Genomic DNA, 20,627 nt, shown 5'->3' with positions numbered 1-20,627 from the left:
CCTGTGTAGTGGGATCGTGTGGAGAGGAATCCAGCTTTTCCCTGGCTTTTAACCAATTTTTATTGGTTTCTGCATCTAAACAACTTGTCAGTTCAAGATTGTACTGATGTTTTCTTAAGAAATATGGATAACATTAGCGTAGATGACCTGACCAACTTCCACAGCAAATCAGGACTATTCACGTGATTCAAAAGGCCACAGCTAGGGGCAACTGGTGATTGGCAGCTTCATCACACAATGTGTGTCTGCTCATGAATCACATCTCCTGCAGAGTTTTTTGGTGGACTATCAAACCCCCAAGGTGACTCAGCCCCCTCCAGCCAAGATTTCATGCCCTGTGACTCCTGGTTTTTCCCAAAACTAAAATCACCTTTGAAAGGGAAGAGATTTCAGACCATAGATGAGATTCAGAAAAATACAACAGGGCAGCTGATGGCAATTGGGAGAACTTTGTGAGGTCCCACGGTGCCTTCTTTGAAGGGGACTGAGGCGTCCTTGTCTTATAGACAATGTTTCTTGTACCTTGTATCTTCTTCAATAAATGTCTCTATTTTTCATAGCACACGGCTGGATACTTTCCGGACAACTGGGGAGATTAATATGCTAACTTTAGCTCATCCATTAACTAACCCAACCGTATGATTGAATGTTGTAATGTAATGCAGAGCACTTTCTTTCTACTCCATCAGGCACCATACCCTATAGTTATTTATTGCCCTCCACTACCCGTTTCTGCACATGCGCAGATGAATTATGCTGAAGGTTGGTTAGTGGCATCCCTTATTTTTCCACTGAGACCAAAGCTTATTGTTGTGCAGATGAATGAGCCATTTCTTTGTTACTTACCCTTTCAGACTTTTTCTTATCTCACCATTTAATTAAAAGCAGATTCAAATATACAACTAAGTTGGAATAATGTTATGGTGAATACTTGTATGACTATGTCTTACTTTTTTATTACTAGCTAACACATTACAGTGGCTTAAACACACACACACACTTATCTGACAATCTCGGGAGGTAGAAACTCACACTCAGGGCTGCATTTCGCATCTGAGGCTCGAAGTCCCCTTATGAACACACTGGCAGAGTGCAGAGTTTATTTGGTTGCAGGTGTAGAATTGAGGCCCCTGTTCCCATTCACCTGCAGGCATTGGCTGGGTACAACTCTGGGACCCATTCGTGACTTCTTGGTACTTGACATGACCTTTAACATGGACACTTCACAGCCTGCACGCAGGCCCTCTGCATCTGTCTGGTCCCCTTTTTTCTCCCCGGTTCAAGAAAGCCTGTGCTTTGAAATGGCTAAATGGATCAGGAGATTCAACCAGCATAACATAATCATGAATTGTGAACATCGTTATAATTTAAGGGACATATAATTAGAGAGACAATAAAATTCACCCATTACTCTTTCGATTTTAAAACTTGGATTCTAAATTATATTTTTACCTTTTAAATAATCATTCGGTTAATTTTTCTACTCATAATGTAGGCATAATGGTCAAACATGTGTCTGCTAATATAGAATGATAGGTCGGTTATTTTGAAGTTGGTGCAGAATTACTATTTTTTAACAGTTAAATTTCTCAATCACTTAAAGTTTATCATTTGCCTAGAACCAGACTAAAAACTTTTTCATGTCAGACACCTCCAGTTTAATGCTGGTTTAGGGTTTTTATAACTTTCTGTTTATCTCAGTAAAAATCTTGAAATTATAAGTAAGACAATTTGTGTATGCATTGTTAATGCCTAAGAAGAAAGTTGCTCAGTGTATATTCATGTGAGAATACGCAAGAGCTGATATTGAAATATTAGTGATAAAGTGGTACTGATTTTAATGGTATACATTGAAATATAAATGAGAATAAGGGTCCAAATGGATTCCATCATATTTTGAACTGAATTATTAGAAATTAGGGTCATCCGCAGCAGGTGATAAAGGAGACCTGTTATCACTAATGCTTATTGAAGACCAACAGAAATGAGTATAGCTCTAAAAACACCTGTAGATATCTACCAGATTATTTCCTCTTAAACAAAACAAATAAAATTTGAATAGAATGAATGCATCATCAAAGAAATGGTGTGCAGTGACTTACGAAAAACACACAGTTTTCTCAGTATACCTAATCTTGTCCCTTACAGCACGTGCGTCCATGATGAAATCTTTCCAGTTTCCTGGTTCGATCTTATTTCATCATCCCTTGTCATTTTTTAAAAACAAGTGACTAATTGCTATAGTCTGAAGGTTTGTGTCACCCATGAACTGTCGTGGTTGTGAGACTCCCCGTGGAATCTAATCAGTTGTATCTTTTAGGGATTGTGCTGTTGGTGTTAAGTATAAAAACACTTTGCCTTGTGTTTGAATCCTTAAAACTTTCTTTTATATTTTCTCTATAAATTTCCTAAGTGTGTTATACACATAAGTTCATGATATCTTTTGAATTAAGTTTTGTCGAAGTGTAAGCTTTAAGTCAGTCATTATTTTGCTATAGATGTTTCAGGTGCTGCAGAAACATTTGTCAAAAAGTCCGCGAGTCTGTTTCTGTTCCAATGATCTCTGTTTCTGTTCCTTTGTCAGTATGTCACCATCCTGATCACTGCAAGTATATGGTGGGGTTCAATGTCAGGTACAAATCTTCTTCCCATGTTACTCCATTTAACTATGTCTCCCGTTTAAGGAAATAAATTTCATACATTTCTGAACTTGCTTTGCTAATATTTTGTTTAGCACGTTTGCTTCTACATTCAGAGGACATACTGGCCAGTAGTGTTCTTCCTGTCTTATCTTGCTATCAGGGTAATGGATTGGAAAGCATCCCCCTCTTTCTCTTGGAATATAAGTGCAATCAATTCTTTCTGAATGTTTCAACTAGCACAGCTTTCCCCTTCACTTGACTCTTGTTTGGACACATTTCCTCATTCTAGAGAAGTGTAGCTACCTCAAATTCTGCTTATTTTAACCATGGCCTTATTTATAGAAACAATGATCTTTTAACTTAGCAACATGTCTTTGTGATGGTCACAAATTCTGAGTGGTGACTTCCCTAGGAACACCATGCCATTATGATGAAATTTTCAGAGATTATCCAACACAAATGGGCTCTGTGCTCTTTAAGGAAGCTTGATGTAATAGTGGAAGCAAAAACTATCTTGGTGCCCTGTGGGTAAATTTGACCTTCATCTGAAATTAAACCCAATTTTGTTACAGCAAATGATTTACTTTTGGTCTGGGTTACTGTCTCAAACATTCTTTCCTTAGCCCATTTTTATGTTTTGCTATCTATCCATACAGTAGTAGTTATAAAATATTTTGCATGCTGCTGTTCTTTGCGTACCATGATTAATGCTAGCTAGATGATGAATGCGAATAAAGGGTGGAAATTACAATTACTTTAATCATTTAATAATGTGGGTCCATGAGTGAGTTGAGACTTTAGGCATATATCCAAAGAAATTATCCCAAATTTTCCATTAATCACTACAGCCTCAGTGCTGACAAGGTGTCTTTCTAACAATGTGTAATCAGTCCAAGATGAGCCACAATTAACACTGACGGTGATAAAGCTGATTCCAGGAGCCCAAGATACAAACCGCTGTTTTACTACGGCTTTAACGGTGAGGGCCACGCATGAAATCATGTGGCTTTGGAGATCTATAAATGTTTAAAGCCCTTGCCAAACATGGCTTTTCACTTTTGGACCATGAATGTTTGTTGTTTTTTTTTTAAAGCTAAGACTTCATTTTATAGGCTTTAGGCAAACTAGATCAGTATTACACAGTTTTCTATAACTCATTTTCATGAGGTAGCGATTCCCTCGGGGACCCCAAAGCAGAAGTTTTCTCTGTCTCAGTATTTCACTACCACTCAAGGCACTTTTTTTCAAAGATTTTATTTATTTATGTTTAGAGAGGGGGAAGGAGAGTGAGAAAGAGGCAGAGAGAAACATCAGTGTGTGGTTGCCTGTCACACGCCCCCTACTGGGCACCTGGCCCACAACCCAGGCATGTGCCCTGACTGGGAATTGAACTGGCGACCCCTTGGTTCCCAGACAAGCATTCAGTCCACTGAGCCACACCAGCCAGGGCTAAGGCACTTTCCTATATACCAGCAATTAAGTTATTGATCATCTCTAAGTATTTTTTAGTAGCTGACACGGCCAGTGGATTATAAAATCCTTCCTTGTTTATCGTCGTGTTCTCAAGGTTTCAACAACCCTGCATGATTAAAATAATAATGATGATGATAATGAATACTACATGACAGTGTGGTAAGTGATTTACTGTATTGACTGAGTACGCCCTTTAATGTAGCTGCTGTTTTTAACAGCAGTGTTTTACAGATACACGGAGCCAAGAACCAAATAGACTAGTTATGCAACTTGTCCAAAGTCACACTGTTAATAAACGGAGGAGCTGAATTCTGAGTCAGGCAGTACACTTCCAGAGTCCTTGATCCTAAGGACTATGCCTGTCAAATAGTAGGTGTTCAATAAATATTTGTTGACAGATAAAATTGCTCAGTTAAAGCTTCACGAAATGACAACTCTCTCATTCTTCTAAAACTACTCACAATAAATAACCAATCATAAAAATAAAAACGTCCTGAGTGCAGAGCTCTGCTGTGAAGAAACTCAGCCGGAGAGACAAATGGAACTATCTGCTGTTTTATGTTGAATCACAGGCTGAAAATAGCAATGTCAGTGTGGTAAATTGGGGAAAAAATAAAAATCTACATGATAGATTCACAAAGCAGTAAAAAAGGTGCAAGCCTAAAATATTTCAGATACTTTAGACCTAAATACTGGGAAGATGCCTGAGGCAGATGAGCCTCCAGGGAATGAAATGCCGTTTTAAATAAAGCGCAGACCCTGTCTTATGCAGTTTTAATGTGAGTCTTTGATAATTCAAGACTTTGTGGATCACTCAGGAAGAGCACTTTTATTTCCGAATTACGGAAGTCTGGCAGCATCGCAGATTCTGGGGTTGAGCACTGGTAAATATTAAGGTGTGCCTTTAATTAAGTTCACTTTATGTCTCTGCTAAATCTATAACTAAGTGAACAAAACTGATTTCATGGGAGATGAGATTCTACAGCATACATCATACATTATCTAACATGATACAGCAAACAATTTAAATAAATATTGCCAGGTATTGGGGTACATAGGGCATTAGCTCCTAGCATGGTAATATTTATTTTTATGCACTTATATCTAAAATATCTAACAGGCCCCAGTGAAAAGAATATTTATTTCCTAATTTATACTCTACACAATTTTGGCAAATAGTATAAATCTCCATGCCTCAGTTTCCACACATATAAAAATAGGATAAATGTATTAACTATGATGAACTATTTCAATGATTAATTAAGATAATATATTAAATAAGACACTGTCTGATTCATACAACTCTTATCATAGTAGATGTCAAAAGTAATTGGGAGAGGAGAAGGGAGGGATGGGGAGAAACAGAATTTTCTTTGACCTTCAAAATAATCTCTAGAGGTTCTAAGATTACTGTTCTCTCCCTTTTACAGATTGAAAAGTTCAGATTGATTGTCAAACAACTCTTTGCCTCCTTGTGACATTGCATTTTATTTACATGCCTATTATAATACTTAAAATGTTACAGTTGTCAAAATTGCAGTTGTACATTTCTACAAATGAATGACTGGGAACTAGAACTTGTATCTGCATCTTCAACTGGCAGAAGACTGGATAGTCTTCTCCCTATTCCAGGCTTCCTTACAATGAACCCATTTTCTACCCTGGCCCCTTCTTTTCCTGAAATGGAAGGGGATCCCTAGGGTATAATCTCTGCTTCTTCCAGCTTCTGCTCATCCCGGGCAATCTCTGTCATTCTTAGGTACAGCCACGGCACTCCAGGGTCTGTCTTGTCATCACATGGCCTTCTTTCTGTCCCCATGTGTTCTCTTCATAGAAGGACACCAGTTGCTGGATTCATCCCAAATCCAGGAAGACTTCATTCATCTGTTTTCCAGATAAGATGGAATAGCCCTATTTTCAAATAAGATCAAATGTTGAGTTCCGGGTGGACACACAATTTTGGAAGATACTATACTGCCTACTACAGATATTATCAACTCATAACTTCATTTGAGTTGATAATATCAAGACAGGTTTAAGGAAACCCCAGAAGCTTGGAAACAAAGAATTCAGCTGAGAACAAAGTAAGGGCTTTAAGTTACAGGTTTCTTAGGTGGCGTGCAGTGAAGTTGAGGGTGCCACAAAAAAGGCACTGAAAGTGGAAGTTCAGCATGGAATTGCTAGAGGAGTTTGAAATTGAACACAATCTATATCAGCAATCAACTAAGAACTTGGGAAAACCATATGATAATCCTGGAAGATAATATTCTTCCCACCTAAGAAATAAGTAAAAGATGATAATGTGTATCATATAATTAAAATAACAATTTGTTATAAGCTAGATAACATTAGATTACAACTAAAGCATAGTGATAAATTAAAAGGATATTACAACTATATCCTAGCTTCAATTCACTATTAGAAAGTTATATACTAAAGTAGTATTTATGTAGGAAGACTATATATCAACATTTAACTTTCTTTTGATCTTCATGCTTATGAGCCAGTAAATACTACTTTAAAATATTTATTTGTCGATCCCTGAGTTTGATACAAAGGCAAGTGCACAGCTCACTCTTTATTTGTTACTTATTACCATATATTTGGTTTATAATACTTTGATTTAAGATAAAAACCATGTATTCACAGATTTAAACACTCCAGTAGCTGTTATCTTTTTAAGGAGTATTTTTCTCCTACTAAATATGGAAGGTCATTTGTGTTCTGATGTCTATTCCCATAACCACTTTCTTGCTTTGGTCTTCACTTTGCGAGCATCCACAGGCTTTCATAGATGCCACACACCCTTCTCAGTCAGGCACATTCCAGTGAGCTGTCACCTGCAGTGACGTGGGAAACTGTCGCATCAGTCTTTAGCAGCAAACAAAGGTGTCTTTACACAAAATTCACATACTTAAAAACGAAACGTTATTTCAACTGACACACAATATTTTCAGAAAGCAGATGCGTTTGTCGCATTACTTTTGTTACTGTCGTAGTATAAGCAAGCTTGGGGTTTTGAATAAGCCACCAAGATCCTGTGAAGGTTGTCATAGGCTTTCTGATGGAAGTCTGGGAATCTGGTACCACCCATAATAGCCTGCCTCTACCTCATTTTAAGAATATTTCATTCCAGTTTAGCTTTGTTAGATCCATTCTATAATGAATATCTAATAAAACATTGCTTCTCCACTCCTTCATCTGACTCTTATTCTGATACTGTAAATCAGGAGCATCAAACTCATTTTCATCAGGGGCCACACCAGCCTTGCTGTTGCCTTCACGAGGCTGAAATAATTTTAGGGCTGTATAAATGTAACTACTCCTTAACTGTTAAGGAGTTGAAATTACAGAAAGATCCATTATGGTTCTTTAAAGTAAAGAATGGTGTTTTTTAAATACTATATTCTCAGATATGGAAAAAATTGTTGTTTTTTTTGGTTTTGTTTTGTTTATTTCATCCTTGAGATTATTTTGGTTGGAGAGGTCACATTTTAAACCTGCTACTGGAGAATTATCATTCAGAATAGAGATATAAACACTGACTGTTTAAAGATGTTAAAATTCAAGGACACTTTCTTGAAAGAGGTTACAGCTAAATAGAATTTTAACACTGAGCCGATGAAAGCTGAATTTGATCACGGAAGGACAATGTGAACATCATCATCTAAAACAATTACCCAAAATGGAAGGAAAACAAACACAGTTTGATTTCCTGAGGTAATAGAATTTTGCCCATGTTTGGATATTTGCTTCAATGTCAATTTTGGAAACTCAAGTTGTAGTAAAATGGCAGGAAAAAATATATACCCTCTTAATCTGGGGAAATCTATAGGATAGAAAATCAAGAGCGTCCCTCCTCTTACTATATTAATTGTATCTCTCTGTAGTTACCCTATTTCAAAATCAAGCCCACCTCCACCCTACTTTCCTGGGATTCTTTGTACCCAACATGCTCTCAAAGAAACTTTTGCATAACTGTAGAGGTGACAAGGAGCTGGTATAAAACTTGGGGAGAGAGGACTTGAGAGTCTCATTAGCTGGAAATGTAGACATTTCACTCCTTTATCACCATCTATAAAGGAGTGTGAATCTAACCACAAGTGGCCTTGATGTTTATGGAATTTTGAAAAATAATTTAACCTGTCTCCTGACATTGAGTGGGGGGAAACACGTTTGTAAACGACAATGAACAAGGTAACTTTACCAGGATGACTCCAAAGAGGCAGAACTGAATGATGGCTCCTAGGCACCCTCAAAATGAACGTGTAGAGAAAGCACCCAATGTGGTGTAGATATTTTTTGTTTGTTCTTAATTCCTGAATTTCCAGCCAGCCTAGTTTTTATTAAGAAATGTGTTATGCTGGAGAGAAAAGACCGTTCATTACAAATGGATGGAAAATATGTCACATAATAAGACAATGTATCACTGGAAGGATGCCTCTGTTGACTAAGCATAAAACTTCACCTTTTGTTGGTGATCAGTTGTTTATATGGCTCTTCATATTGTTGCATGACATTTACAATGTTGTTATATACCTTGACTGAAACCACTGAAGAATTCAGCCAGTGAGAACAGTTTTAAATGTACTTGCAATAACAAATTGGAGCTGATGTATGTTTCTGTTTTGTTTCCCTTTGCTTCCTCTGCCTCCCTTTTATCGTAAAGCAGCAGAAATCCGAGGGGAAAAGGGCAGGAAAGGTAAGATTGTAATTTTCAAAGAGAATTAATTTTAAAATATGTTGTGCTATTTTTTTCTTAAATGTCAGAGGCTACAGTAGCTACTACGTGGCGTTCAAACTCAGTAGTAAGTTTCGTCAGTATATGCTGTAGCAACAAAAACGCTGCAAGCTGAGCTGTCTCCACATTTTGTATCACTGACACAGTCCTGGAAGCCATTTTCAAGTCTTACTTTATTTTCTTTTTTACCACCACTTTCTGTTCCCACGGTGCCAAACTATCGTACTGCTGACAGCATCACTTTGTGAATGTTCTGGTAATGCACTTATTTTATGATAAATTTTAGCAATAAAAGAAACCATTTTGGTGTCAATTCACAATTCGGTGGTGACAGCAAAAGTTAGTGACTATGTAGCATGATGATGTCTAATAGGGTCACAGGGAAAATACTGTAACTAAGCTAAAGGGGCTTCATTAGCAAATTGATGTTCTCTGAGAAACTGGCTTTTAGAATCTCATCTTTCCATGTGCAGATTTTCAGTTCTGCTTACATATATGTGGACAGTGTGGCTTTTGAGAAAACTTTGGTTTTCTGCTGCCAAAAATGTACAGTCTCACACATTTTGGTAAAATTTAATGACCTCATTAGTTAAATTGCACAGCCACTGTTCACTGTGCAATTTCAGCTGTTCACTGACATTTCTTTCCTGGAATGTGTGCCTTAGTTTCCTCAGCATGCTTTTGGGTTGGAAGAAATGCATCTCCTTTAAGATTCTAATGTCAAGTATTTTGCAAATCAAATGAATTGAGTCTTCAATGCAGTCCATATTAGAAAGCAAAATGTACCGTAACAGTATTTCTGTTGACACGTGAGTACCATATTTAAGATGAATTGTCCTGTTCTAGTTTAAGGTTAAAATTTTGTGAAAAATGTGTCTGTGCTGGGACAGGAGTGATCTGTTAGCCCCGCATGTCTTTCTGAGTGTGATGACTACCTGAAAATGGAGCATGACTAGGATGTCAAAATGAATTTTCATTAATGTTTGAGAGATAAATTAAACCGAGAGAGTTTTCAGTCAATATACCTTTCTGTGAGTTTTCAAATGCCTGTCCAAACTATGTTATCATGGTGGCCTGGTGGTGATGACTTTTTGAGAGTCAGCTCCTCCCAGAAAGCAAAAGATCACAGAAGAGTTCTCCAGTTGAAAAGAGGGAAGCAAGGGCAGTGAAATGCTGTAGCTAAGTAAAGTGAGAGAGCGAGAGAGAAGTTCTCCAGATTGTAGACGTTATAACATTCTCAACCATTGTGGCAAATTTAGAAATGGATCTGTTGCTCAGTTACTTAAAAGTTCGAATTTGGGAGAACGGAAATATTGGCAACTTTATCTAGCATAGCTATTCTAAAAAGAGGGAAATGTCTTTGTTTCAGAAATAAGAACTGTGTATACAGCACTCTGGGGTGAGCTCATTTTCTGCTTCCGAAAACCCCTGGGTCATGAAATTTAACATAAAACATGTCAATGGTAGAGGAACCATGGTTTGAACTCAAATAAGAGGGTATAAGGGGAATAAATAGTCTGGAAAAAGTACAGTAAGTTTGTTTTAAAAGATTTTGTTTATTTACTTTTACAAAGAGGGAAAGAGAGAGAGAAATATCAGTGTGTGATTGCCTCTTGAGCACCCCCTATTGGGGACCTGACCCACGACTCAGACATGTGCCCTGACTGGGAATTGAATGGGCAACCCTTTGTTTCATAGGTTGGTGCTCAATCATCTGAGCCACACCATGTAAAGAGAAAAACTTGAAGTTGCAAAACAAATCCATCCGAAAATAATTGTTTTATTATATTTTAGTACTACTATTGAATATATTAATGTTATAAGATGCCTATGAACAAATAAGGCTTTTAAAATTTTGTATTTCTGTGAACTATGATGATACCACGGACACACCATAAAGCGGTTTTCAGTAGTTTGTACACATTTATACCAAAGCTGATATAATATGGTTATAGCAGACCAGGTATGTCCTCCAATGTCCTTTACTTTTGGTTCATTGCTTCTGTGTACATGTTTCAAGAAACTATAAACCTTAAATATATTCTGTCAGAATGTTCATTAACTTTGGTTTTATTGCAAATGTTTCCATAAAAAGTTGAATTAATCTCTTGAACTCCAAAACTTCACCCATTTAGGTTTTGTTAATATATATTACAAAATGTGGTTTTTATGTTCAGCTTAATTCAGAATAAGTGAAAAATATAAGGATCCTGCATTTGTTAAAAAGAAGTGGAGAATGATCAACATGTTATCTTAAGCTAAGAATAAAGTGTGTAAATGAATGCTTTGTTATCTTTTAGATTCTAAAACATCAAAGGACCTACTCCCATATTCCAAATCAGAAGTTTAATTTATAGAGATAGACACTTTTTTTCTACTTTCTTCCTATAAGACTTTTTATATTTCAGAGAAGCTAGTGGCATTCAAAAAGTAGAATGAAAGCAAATGATACACTCCATCATTCACTCATTCTTTCACTAGTCAGTTAATAGATATGGGGGATAGGCATGTCAACACACAGCCACCTGTGATTGAATGTAAACAATGTTTACAGACAATTAAAAGAGAGAAGTACAAATGTTTGAACCTAGTTAACGTGTAAAAAACCACTTCTCATTCAAACAAAAAGTGATTCCTTTAGTTAGCTGTCACCTGACAATTTCTGTGTAGACCAGTTCCTTCAAGATGGCTGTGCCTTCAGCTAAGCCTGCATCTAAATTGCCCGCAGAGTTTGCACAAATGGCCAATCTTTTAAAGAGTGTGTTCTCCAAAGTGCTAAAATGAAGATGGCAGACACTTAACTAACAGATCCTCAGAGGAGTGTGCTCCTTATTTTTTTATATTTGCCTGAGGTGAATTTATGAAGTGGCTTCTTTCAGGCTAGGCGAGTGGGTCACAGGAACCGTAGCACAGCAGCAAAGCAAACAAAAGCCATTTCCTGTCTTTTGGGTGATCATTTGCTCCAAGTCTTCCCAGGCCTGATTGGGGCATTTGAAGATGGAAGGGCACACTAACCTTCTTCCCACATAGGTCCCCCAGTAGGTTCTTCCAGGGACGTGGTACTGCAGGTACATTGTGAAGTCTTGCATACTGTCACAACAGCTTCTTATTTTGCCTTGGAATAGATTCTTTATTCCACTCAATGGGCAATGACTGAAAATGTCATCACTGGCAAACAGTGGCAAAGAACTTGAAGGACACTCTGTTTTACCTCTTTGGATTCTCCTTCAATATGCTTATTCAAGACTTCTGCTTGCACCTGCTAATGTAGCTGTCCCCAGCAGTCAACATCTGTTTTCTCTAGCATGTTTGTGTTGATTTGGTTTTGTTGATTTTGGGTACTGTTTTTGTTGATTCTGCAGCCCTCAAACATGCAAATGTGCAAATGTGGATCTTACTTTCATGTGGTTACACAGGTTTCATGGTCTGAAACATTGTCCTCCCTTTTTATGATTATAAGTTCATTATCTGCTTTGTATTGTCCCGTCTGGTAAACCTGAGATTTCCCTTCACTCGCCCTGCCTCAATTGCTTGGCCCCTCGCCACTGTACCCACTTCATGACATCCCCTCCCAGATACATTTGTCTGCCCGTCTCATCATGGCCACCGTCTTTGGCTTCTCACTCTTTGTATAGAGCCATTTGCATTCTCAAGTCACATTCTCTGCAGTCCACTGAGCACTGTTATCACAAAATTGTACTGAAGATTGAGCTCACTACACATTTGTAGTATTAAGCTTTGGGAATTGTCTACTCGTCTCAGTAAGTTTCTACCCCAAGTCATAAGAGTGGTGTGCTGAAACCTTTCCACCACCTTCCAGTTCCCTTCATAATTTGCAACATTGAACTATCAACACGTTACTTTAAGTCCTAAGCACAACATAATTTGTTTCCTTTCTAATCCCTTATATATTCTGTATTATTGAAATATCTAGCTCCTGAGTCTCTTTCTGCCTGTCACTCACTTTTTATTTAAAAATCTATACAAATGACATTTGCCAAGGGAAATAAATATGAAATAGAAAAGTACCCCCCTTAAGTAAGCTCTTTAGATATTGCTATAATTTGGTAATAAATTGAAGGAGACACCTCCCCCTGTTAACTGCATCTTCTCATTACATGTTCCCTTTTAAAATCTACTGTCTTTACCTGCCAACTAAAATAGAATGCTTTTATCATTTGCCTAAGATTTTCTGCTTAGTCCATCTAGAACTTTGTTACATTTGATATTCTAACTACTGCTCATGCCTCAGTCTTTCTGGGAAACTTTCTTTTAGTGACCTGTTCATACATGCATCATGAGTGATGTTAATGGCATGTGTGTTTCTTCTGCATAATATCATACTTCACTGTTTATAAATACGTAATTACTTTTATTTTTATTTCCAAAATTTGAAAAGACTTTAAGAGAACTGACTTAATCCAAAGAAAACTTATTTCTAATTTTCCAAACTAAAGTGTAGAGTATGGCAATAACATAATAGGACATGCTCATTATACAGGGATTTCAAAATCTCTGCAGAATCCTCTGAATTCATGTAAAACAGGAAAAAATAAATGTCATGAAAGGTGAACTACACCTTAGACTTAATTCAGGAAGTTATCATCCTGGTCTTTTGTGTATGTAGCAGTACTCTGGGAAAATCAATGTTGAGAGACAGTTTCCTCTGAAAAATGATGTTTTGATTATTTTTCTTCTCTGGAAGCTCCAATTTGGCTGAACTTTCCAATTTGGACTCTTCTTTTAAAACATTATTTTCTTTCCTCTTAATGCAAAAAAAAAGGCAAAAATGGGGGTATGTGACCACAGCACATCCCTTTTCTTGTCCTTCACTAAAACCTCTAAACCTGCCATGAAAATGTTACATGCCCTCATCCCTACCATTGCCTTGCCTTGGAGCATCAAACTTCACTTGACCTATCTCTGAGAAACATGTTTCACTTTGTGTGTGGTGCACAGTTGAAGACGTTCTCTACTAAAATTATACATATTCATTTTCACTCTTTGCCCTATTCTGAGTGTCTGGGAAAGAAGAGACAGTGACATCTAGAGTAAAATAAGTCAAGATTTTAAAATGTTTTGAAATATATTTTATTTAAACTAGTACAAAAGAAGAAAGCACTTAAAAGGTGTATTTTTCAGTAGCACTCGTATGCATATTACATACACTACTCCCAGAACTTTTGCTTTATAGGAGTTTTAGGTGCAGAGAGAAGCTCAGCCTTTTGCATATGCCCTCTTTCCCAGCAGCTATTGAAAGTCACTGCTTCTGTGCGAGCAATGACGTCTGAGTCAGTACATAATCTAGAAGCCTTTTTTTTTGGTCCTATATCTAACTCAGCAACTAATACTTGAAAGCCATACCTCAAATCTATAGAGCTCTGATTAGAGTTTATCTCCTTTGTCAACCAAACCATGGGAACAATTATGCTTTTATTCTAAACTTAGATTATCATATACACAGATGTCCTCACTGGTAAATTAAGCATACTTTGAAATAGAAAATGCCGTCTTAAAGGCATTTGGCTTTCACCTTCTTAATTCCTATAATTTTATTTCTGAAAGTAACTAGCAGGAGAAACTTCCCCAAGGAATTTATTGTATAATGTATCCTAATAAAATTTGCCAATATTATTGACATACAGATATCTGCTTACCTCTCTCTTTTGAACTCCTAAATTAACAAACCATGTTTATTCCCATCAACTTATGTTTTTCTTCTTGGTTGAGCTAAAGTTTAGTTACTCCATCATCTCTTGTTCTTTTGCCGCTGGTAGGTGACAGAGCATTTTCCACTCTCTCTTGAATATACAAGTCACAGTCACATGTGTTATTGTTATAACATGCTTTTTCTTGCAATGATTCTGTGTTTTCATAGTATTCTAATATTGATAATTTCATAAGCTTTATAGTAGTAACATCCATAAGATTTTCATTGAGTATTTCAAACTTTCAAAACTCTTGAATTTTACATGTTAAGCCTTACAATTTGAGACTAAAATGAGCATTAATAATGCATAGAGAAAAGGGATAAATAGATTGGACCCATGGAAATGGATGATATATAACAGTGCAAGATAGTAGTGGGAAAGAACTCATGGGCGGGGTGAGCAGAAATGGATAAGGGTGTGGGGAATAAATGGAATTGGAAAAGTACAATAAAAATAAATACTATGTAAGATGAAGTTCAGTGATTACTATACAAAAGATGGATATATCATTATTGTTTTCTCATCTTGAAAATTTCTCCAAATTAAATTTCCATTTGTATTCATTAAAAATAAATAAAAAAAATAAAAATAAAATATTTTGTGTATTTCTATGAAAAATACCTGCACTTAAGAGTGCAATATAAAAGTAGAATCTCCAGTAGTAGTGGCTTAGAGTTATCTCTCCCTACCAAGCCACAGTTATAGTGAGGGTTAAGAAGTTTCTTTCTAAACATGTATTTCTCCAATAAAGTTAGTGAGTGTTGTTCAGTTGGATTTTGAGACATTTAGCAATAGAAATTGAGATTTGAAAGTCTGTATCTTCTTCTTCTGGGACTTCCGCCAAGATGGAGGCATAGGTGGATGTGCCGTGCCTTCTCACACAACCAAGTTTAGAAACAACTAAATATTAGCAACAGAAAACACAGCCAGAACATGGAAAATTGAACTTTTTGGAAGTCTGTTAACAACAAATTCTTCAGCCTGACCTGTAAGGGGCGAAACCAGCGGCTGGTGAGGGGTTGCACAGGAGGACTCAGTCAGACGGACTCAGGCGCGGAATCCAGACGCGCGGAATCCAGGCGCAGGGTTGGACCTAGTGAGCGACCGAGTGAGCCACTAGGCGAGCAACTGCAAAGGAGACAGCTGGGAAGCGGTACTGCGTGTGGTCGCCCATTTGTGCGCGGGCGGACAGGCGAGGGAGTGGGCGGTTGGACCGGGCCAGCGGTCCCTGTGGCAAGCGGCAGTAGAGGGCGCTGCCATTTCCCCGCTCTGACCATGCCCCCACATACAGCGTCACAACCCAGCGACCTGGGAGTCCAAGGCACCCCTTCTCACACTGAAAGGGCCAGAACAAACCAAAAATGTCGCAAGTTCTCAAAGCTCCAGAGCCCATAGATCTAAGTGATGAAGAAATAGCAAAACTCTCAGATGCACAGTTTAAAACACTGGTCATCAGGATCCTCACAGAACTGGTTGATTATAGCCACAAATTAGACAAATATATGAAGGCAAAACTAATTGAAATGAATGGAATTGCACAGGACACCAATAGCAATGCAAAGGAAACTGGGACTCAAATCAATGGAGTGGACCAGAAGAAAGCAAATAATGGCCAAACAGAAAAGAGCCAGGAAGCAAGAATTCAAAGAAATGAGGAGAGTCTTAGGAACCTCCAGGACATCTTTAAACATTCCAACATCCGAATTATAGGGGTACCAGAAGGGGGAAAGGAACAGCCACCAGTGGAAAACTTATTTGAACAAATAATAAAGGAGAATTTCCCCAATCTGGCAAAGGAAATAGACTTCCAGGAAATCCAGGAAGCTCAGAGAGTCCCAAAGAAGTTGGACCCAAGAAGGAACACACCAAGGCACATCATCATCACATTAGCCAAAATTAAAATGAAGGAGAGAATCCTAGAAGCAGCAAGAGCTAAGGGGACAGTCACCTACAAAGGAGTCCCCATCAGACTGTCAGCGGATTTCTCAAAAGAGACCTTACAGGCAAGAAGGGGCTGGAAAGAGGTATTCCAAGTCATGAAATCCAAAGACCTACAACCAAGATTGCTCTATCCAGCAAAACTTTAATTTAGAATGGAAGGACAGATAAGGTGTTTCTCAGATAAGATCAAATTCAAGGAGTTCATCATCACCAAGCCCTTATTCTATGAAATGTTAAAGGGACTTATCTAAGAAAAAGAAGATAAAGAAACATGAACAGTGAAAGGACAACAAACTCACAGTTATTAACAACCACACCTAAAACGAAAGCAAACTAAAAGGACAGCTAGATCAGGAGTGGAAACATAGAAATGAAGATCTCAAGGAGGGTTAGCAACAGGGGAGTGGGAGGAGGAGATGGGGGGAGAAGGTACAGAAAATAAGTAGCATAGACAGTAGATAGAAAATAGATGGGGGGGCAAGAATAGCATGGGAAATATAGAATCTAAAGGACTTGAGACACATGGTCATAAACTAAAGGAGAGGTAATGGTGGGGATGGGGGGTAGGGTGGAGGGGAATGAAGGGGGGAATAGAACAACTGTAACAGCATAATCAATAAAAAATTAAAAAAAAGAAAGTCTATATCTTGTGACCATTTACTTCTCGTCTGTCGCCTTTCATCATGCATTACATTGTTATGATGGGCAAGTATCCTACTTGACTCACAGAAAATCGCAAGGAAATGTCTGGAAATGTATTCTCAGGTATTATTTTTCCAGATGATTATAAATTTACTACTAATCTTCTGCCTTATTTCTTGAGTATGACTGTGAAATTAGTTGTCTTCATTTACTCAAATTATTTCTTTATTGCTTAGAAGAAGTTGCTAGGATTAACTTTAATGCTTTGAAGTAAGAGACATGAAAGTAGGAGTCCAATCCTGAGATACAGAAAATTAATAATTTAAGATGTCTTATAAATTCCTTTAGCCTATGCCTAACACACTACTTGAAACCTAGTAAATATTTAATGAAAATGTGTCATCATTTATTTAACAAACATACATGGGACGGTTTCAGTATACTGGACCCTGTGTTTGGTGACAGAAGAGTCTAACGGAATGAGATGGCCTATTTGATATTAAACACCAGCCAGCAACTCAAAGGACACTTAAAGCGTAATTAAAAATTACCGGAGCCAAGGTTGGTGTGGCTCAGTAGATTGAATGCTAGCCTATGAACTAAAGGGTCCCCAGTTCCATTCCTAGTCAGGGCACATGCCTGGGTTGTGGGCCAGGTCCCCAGTAGCATGAAAGGCAACCACACCTTGGTGTTTCTCGCCCTCTCTTTCTCCCTGTTTTTCCCCCTCTCTAAAAATAAACAAATAAAATGTTTTAAAATATTTTTAAATTTAATTTAATTTATTTTATTTTAAATTTTTAAAAATTTAATTGTTAAAAATATTTTTTAAAGAAAAAACCTGACTGGATAGTAAAGGAAACAGATATGCAACCAAAACATTCAGTTTCATATAACTAGCTTAGTTTACCATAATAACCATAGAATATGGTTATAGAATATTCTTGAATACATCTAAACTTTCTTCAAAATATAATGGCTTCTTGTTTATTTCAGTGCTTTGGACCATCCCCACGTTTTGGCCTTTTTTAGATCTTACAGCAGTTGGAGAAGCCATTGCATTTTTATTTTGTTCAAATGCCGTCCCCTGTCCCATTATATTTGCCTCCTCTTGGTCTGAAGTATTTTTCAGATACCCTTTAACAGCTTCTTTTATTATTTATGAAAGAGAGCTATTGTTATCCAAATACACTTTAAACAATGATTTAGAAGCCGGGCTTTCTCCTTGAAGTGCATAATGCTTCAAACATTGCATGCCTGTACTAACAGGACGAACTACCCTCCTTATTTTCCCGGAAGCAAGAAGGGCAAAGGAGCACATCTTACACACGGCCCTTCAGCCTTTTCCAGAGTGAGCCGCGGTGAACGCAACGCTGTAAATAGCTCCCATTAAAGCAAATGTTTCATAGTCCGTAATAAAGGTGATTGCTGGGAATTGTTTGTCGTGCAACTCTGGAACCAGCTGTGTATCATTTTTATTGATGATAAACTACCATCTCTGTAAAATAAAAATTGCAGTGGCTGTGTCGAAACGGGAAATCCCATTAAAAGACTGAGCAAAGAAGCCACCAGCCCTAGGGAAAAAAAACTCACAACTCACGGAAACCACTGAGGCCAAATTTAGTAAACAAAAGTTCTTCATGAGCAAGGATTTTGGCTTTTGTTGGGCTTTGGGAAGGAAGTTGATAACATATGCTCATTAGTGCAGTTTCTTCCCCCTTGGCCTAATACCCATCAATTTCAGTGGTTCGCTGCAATGCAACTCCCAAATGGGGTCCCTGAAAACTTGCAGTGACCAGTTTGCATCCTGTCTCTGGGGTCAGACCTGGCCTTGTGATTTTGTGATTTTGTTAAGCTTCCTAGATGTTGCAAATAGTTAGCCACACTTGAGAACTACGTACTTTATGCAATTTTTACTGGTTTCAATTTAGATGTAGTTAATTTTATTTCTGTGGAAATGCCTCTATAGTAAAATGAAAGTTTCATTAAGAAAAAAGGTGTATTGGTTGGTCTTTTTCATGAATTTTAGTAAAATAGTGCCATAATTTCATTATGATGTCAATATATAGTATTTGCCGTCCATAATGCTGACTTTTTGCCCAAATTTTTAAGGGAAAAATAAGGATGCTCATTATACATGGGTAGTACTACTTCTGTAACTATATAAACATTTTTAATTCTTTAATTTATGCTTATGCATTAAAATATCACTTTAGAAAGCTATAATGATATCCATATGCAAAATAATACCCTGGAATATGATAATCGACTTTGTTTCTAAATGTAAATGTAAATAATTGAATTAAAAAACTAAAATGAAAGATGTTTTCCCTGAGGGTTTAGGTCCAAAACATGGGTGCGCATTATACATGGCAAGGTATGCTAGTTCACCTGCCAATATAGGACCGACAAGAAACAACAAGGAAGGACCAATACCATACTTGCCGCTAAGACTAAAAACATGCACACATGACTGTGAGTGATCTAAAACCTTCCAAAAAGACAGCATGTGTCTTCAGGGTGTTTATTCAATTCCTCGTTAATGAACTTCAGATTGTCTTCACAACCTTACAATGTAGAAATATTTAAAAAACTCTGATGAGTTTAGCAGACTAGATTTCAGACCCAAACAACAACTGTGGAATGTCTCATTTTCCACATTTTGTTGTTACTGAATGAAATACTGAAACAGTGCGGGTTCATGACACTCTCCCTATGCAAGGTGTTAAATACACTCATTGGAAATCTACAAACACATAATAGCTGAATAATATTTTTACTCTGCCTGTGGCTATATTGTAGTACTACTAGGTAAATGAAAGCATTGCCAAACCGGAAAGATATCAGGAAAATTATCAGAGTGCGAGGTTGCCAGCTGAGTGGATGGAGCTCAAAGGGATGAGCAGGGAGTGGAAGGCGGCCGTGACAGCAGCTGTGGGAACTGGAGAGCGAGCTAATGCCAGGCACACCAGAGAGAAAGCCCTGTAGACGGATGATATGTGTGAGTTCTCTGTGACCCACTTACAAAATGTGCAAAAAGCCAAGATTATATTGCTGTTCCCTAAAGACTGTGAACTGTGAATCTTTGATCTTTTACTTTGCATTCATTATTCAAGTGACTGTTACTGAGTAATCTGTTGAAATATGAACAAATCCTCAATGTCTTGTTTGCAGTGTAATAGAAGGTTACTGAACTTTCTTAGCTATAAACCTTTTAAAAGAAATGTCAGTATCTGCCTAGCACATAACTATTTCATATATAAAACCTCTTTATGTGACACATAAAATGTTTTAAGAGATGTATTCAGTGTGCATTGGGTTGTTACAACACTCCATTATCACCGTTTTTTCTAGCAGAGAATATGCACTGCTTTAATTACTAATTTAAAAATTACTAATTTTAAAAATTACTAATTTTCTGCACACCAGCAGAAATTCAACCTCGCTGGGACACTAACCATGTGTAAGTGAACATTTAAT

General features: G+C 37.4%; 1 protein-coding gene across 1 annotated transcript in view; it reads left to right on the top strand.

Moving 5' to 3' along the window:
* The window catches only part of PCDH11X (protocadherin 11 X-linked), a 428,759-nt gene that overhangs the window by 238,002 nt on the left and 170,130 nt on the right, over window positions 1-20,627 (top strand). Inside the window, exon 6 of the mRNA XM_053662426.1 lies at window positions 8,785-8,817. Within this exon, the coding sequence (XP_053518401.1) occupies window positions 8,785-8,817 (33 nt within the window). The remainder of the gene's footprint in view (window positions 1-8,784; window positions 8,818-20,627) is intronic.

Source organism: Artibeus jamaicensis, unplaced genomic scaffold, assembly GCF_021234435.1.
Source record: "Artibeus jamaicensis isolate MK-2021 breed Jamaican fruit bat unplaced genomic scaffold, CSHL_Jam_final contig_241, whole genome shotgun sequence".
NCBI lineage: Eukaryota > Metazoa > Chordata > Mammalia > Chiroptera > Phyllostomidae > Artibeus > Artibeus jamaicensis.
The sequence above is the reverse complement of the archived record's forward strand: the minus strand, read 5'-3'. Positions and strand labels throughout refer to the sequence as shown.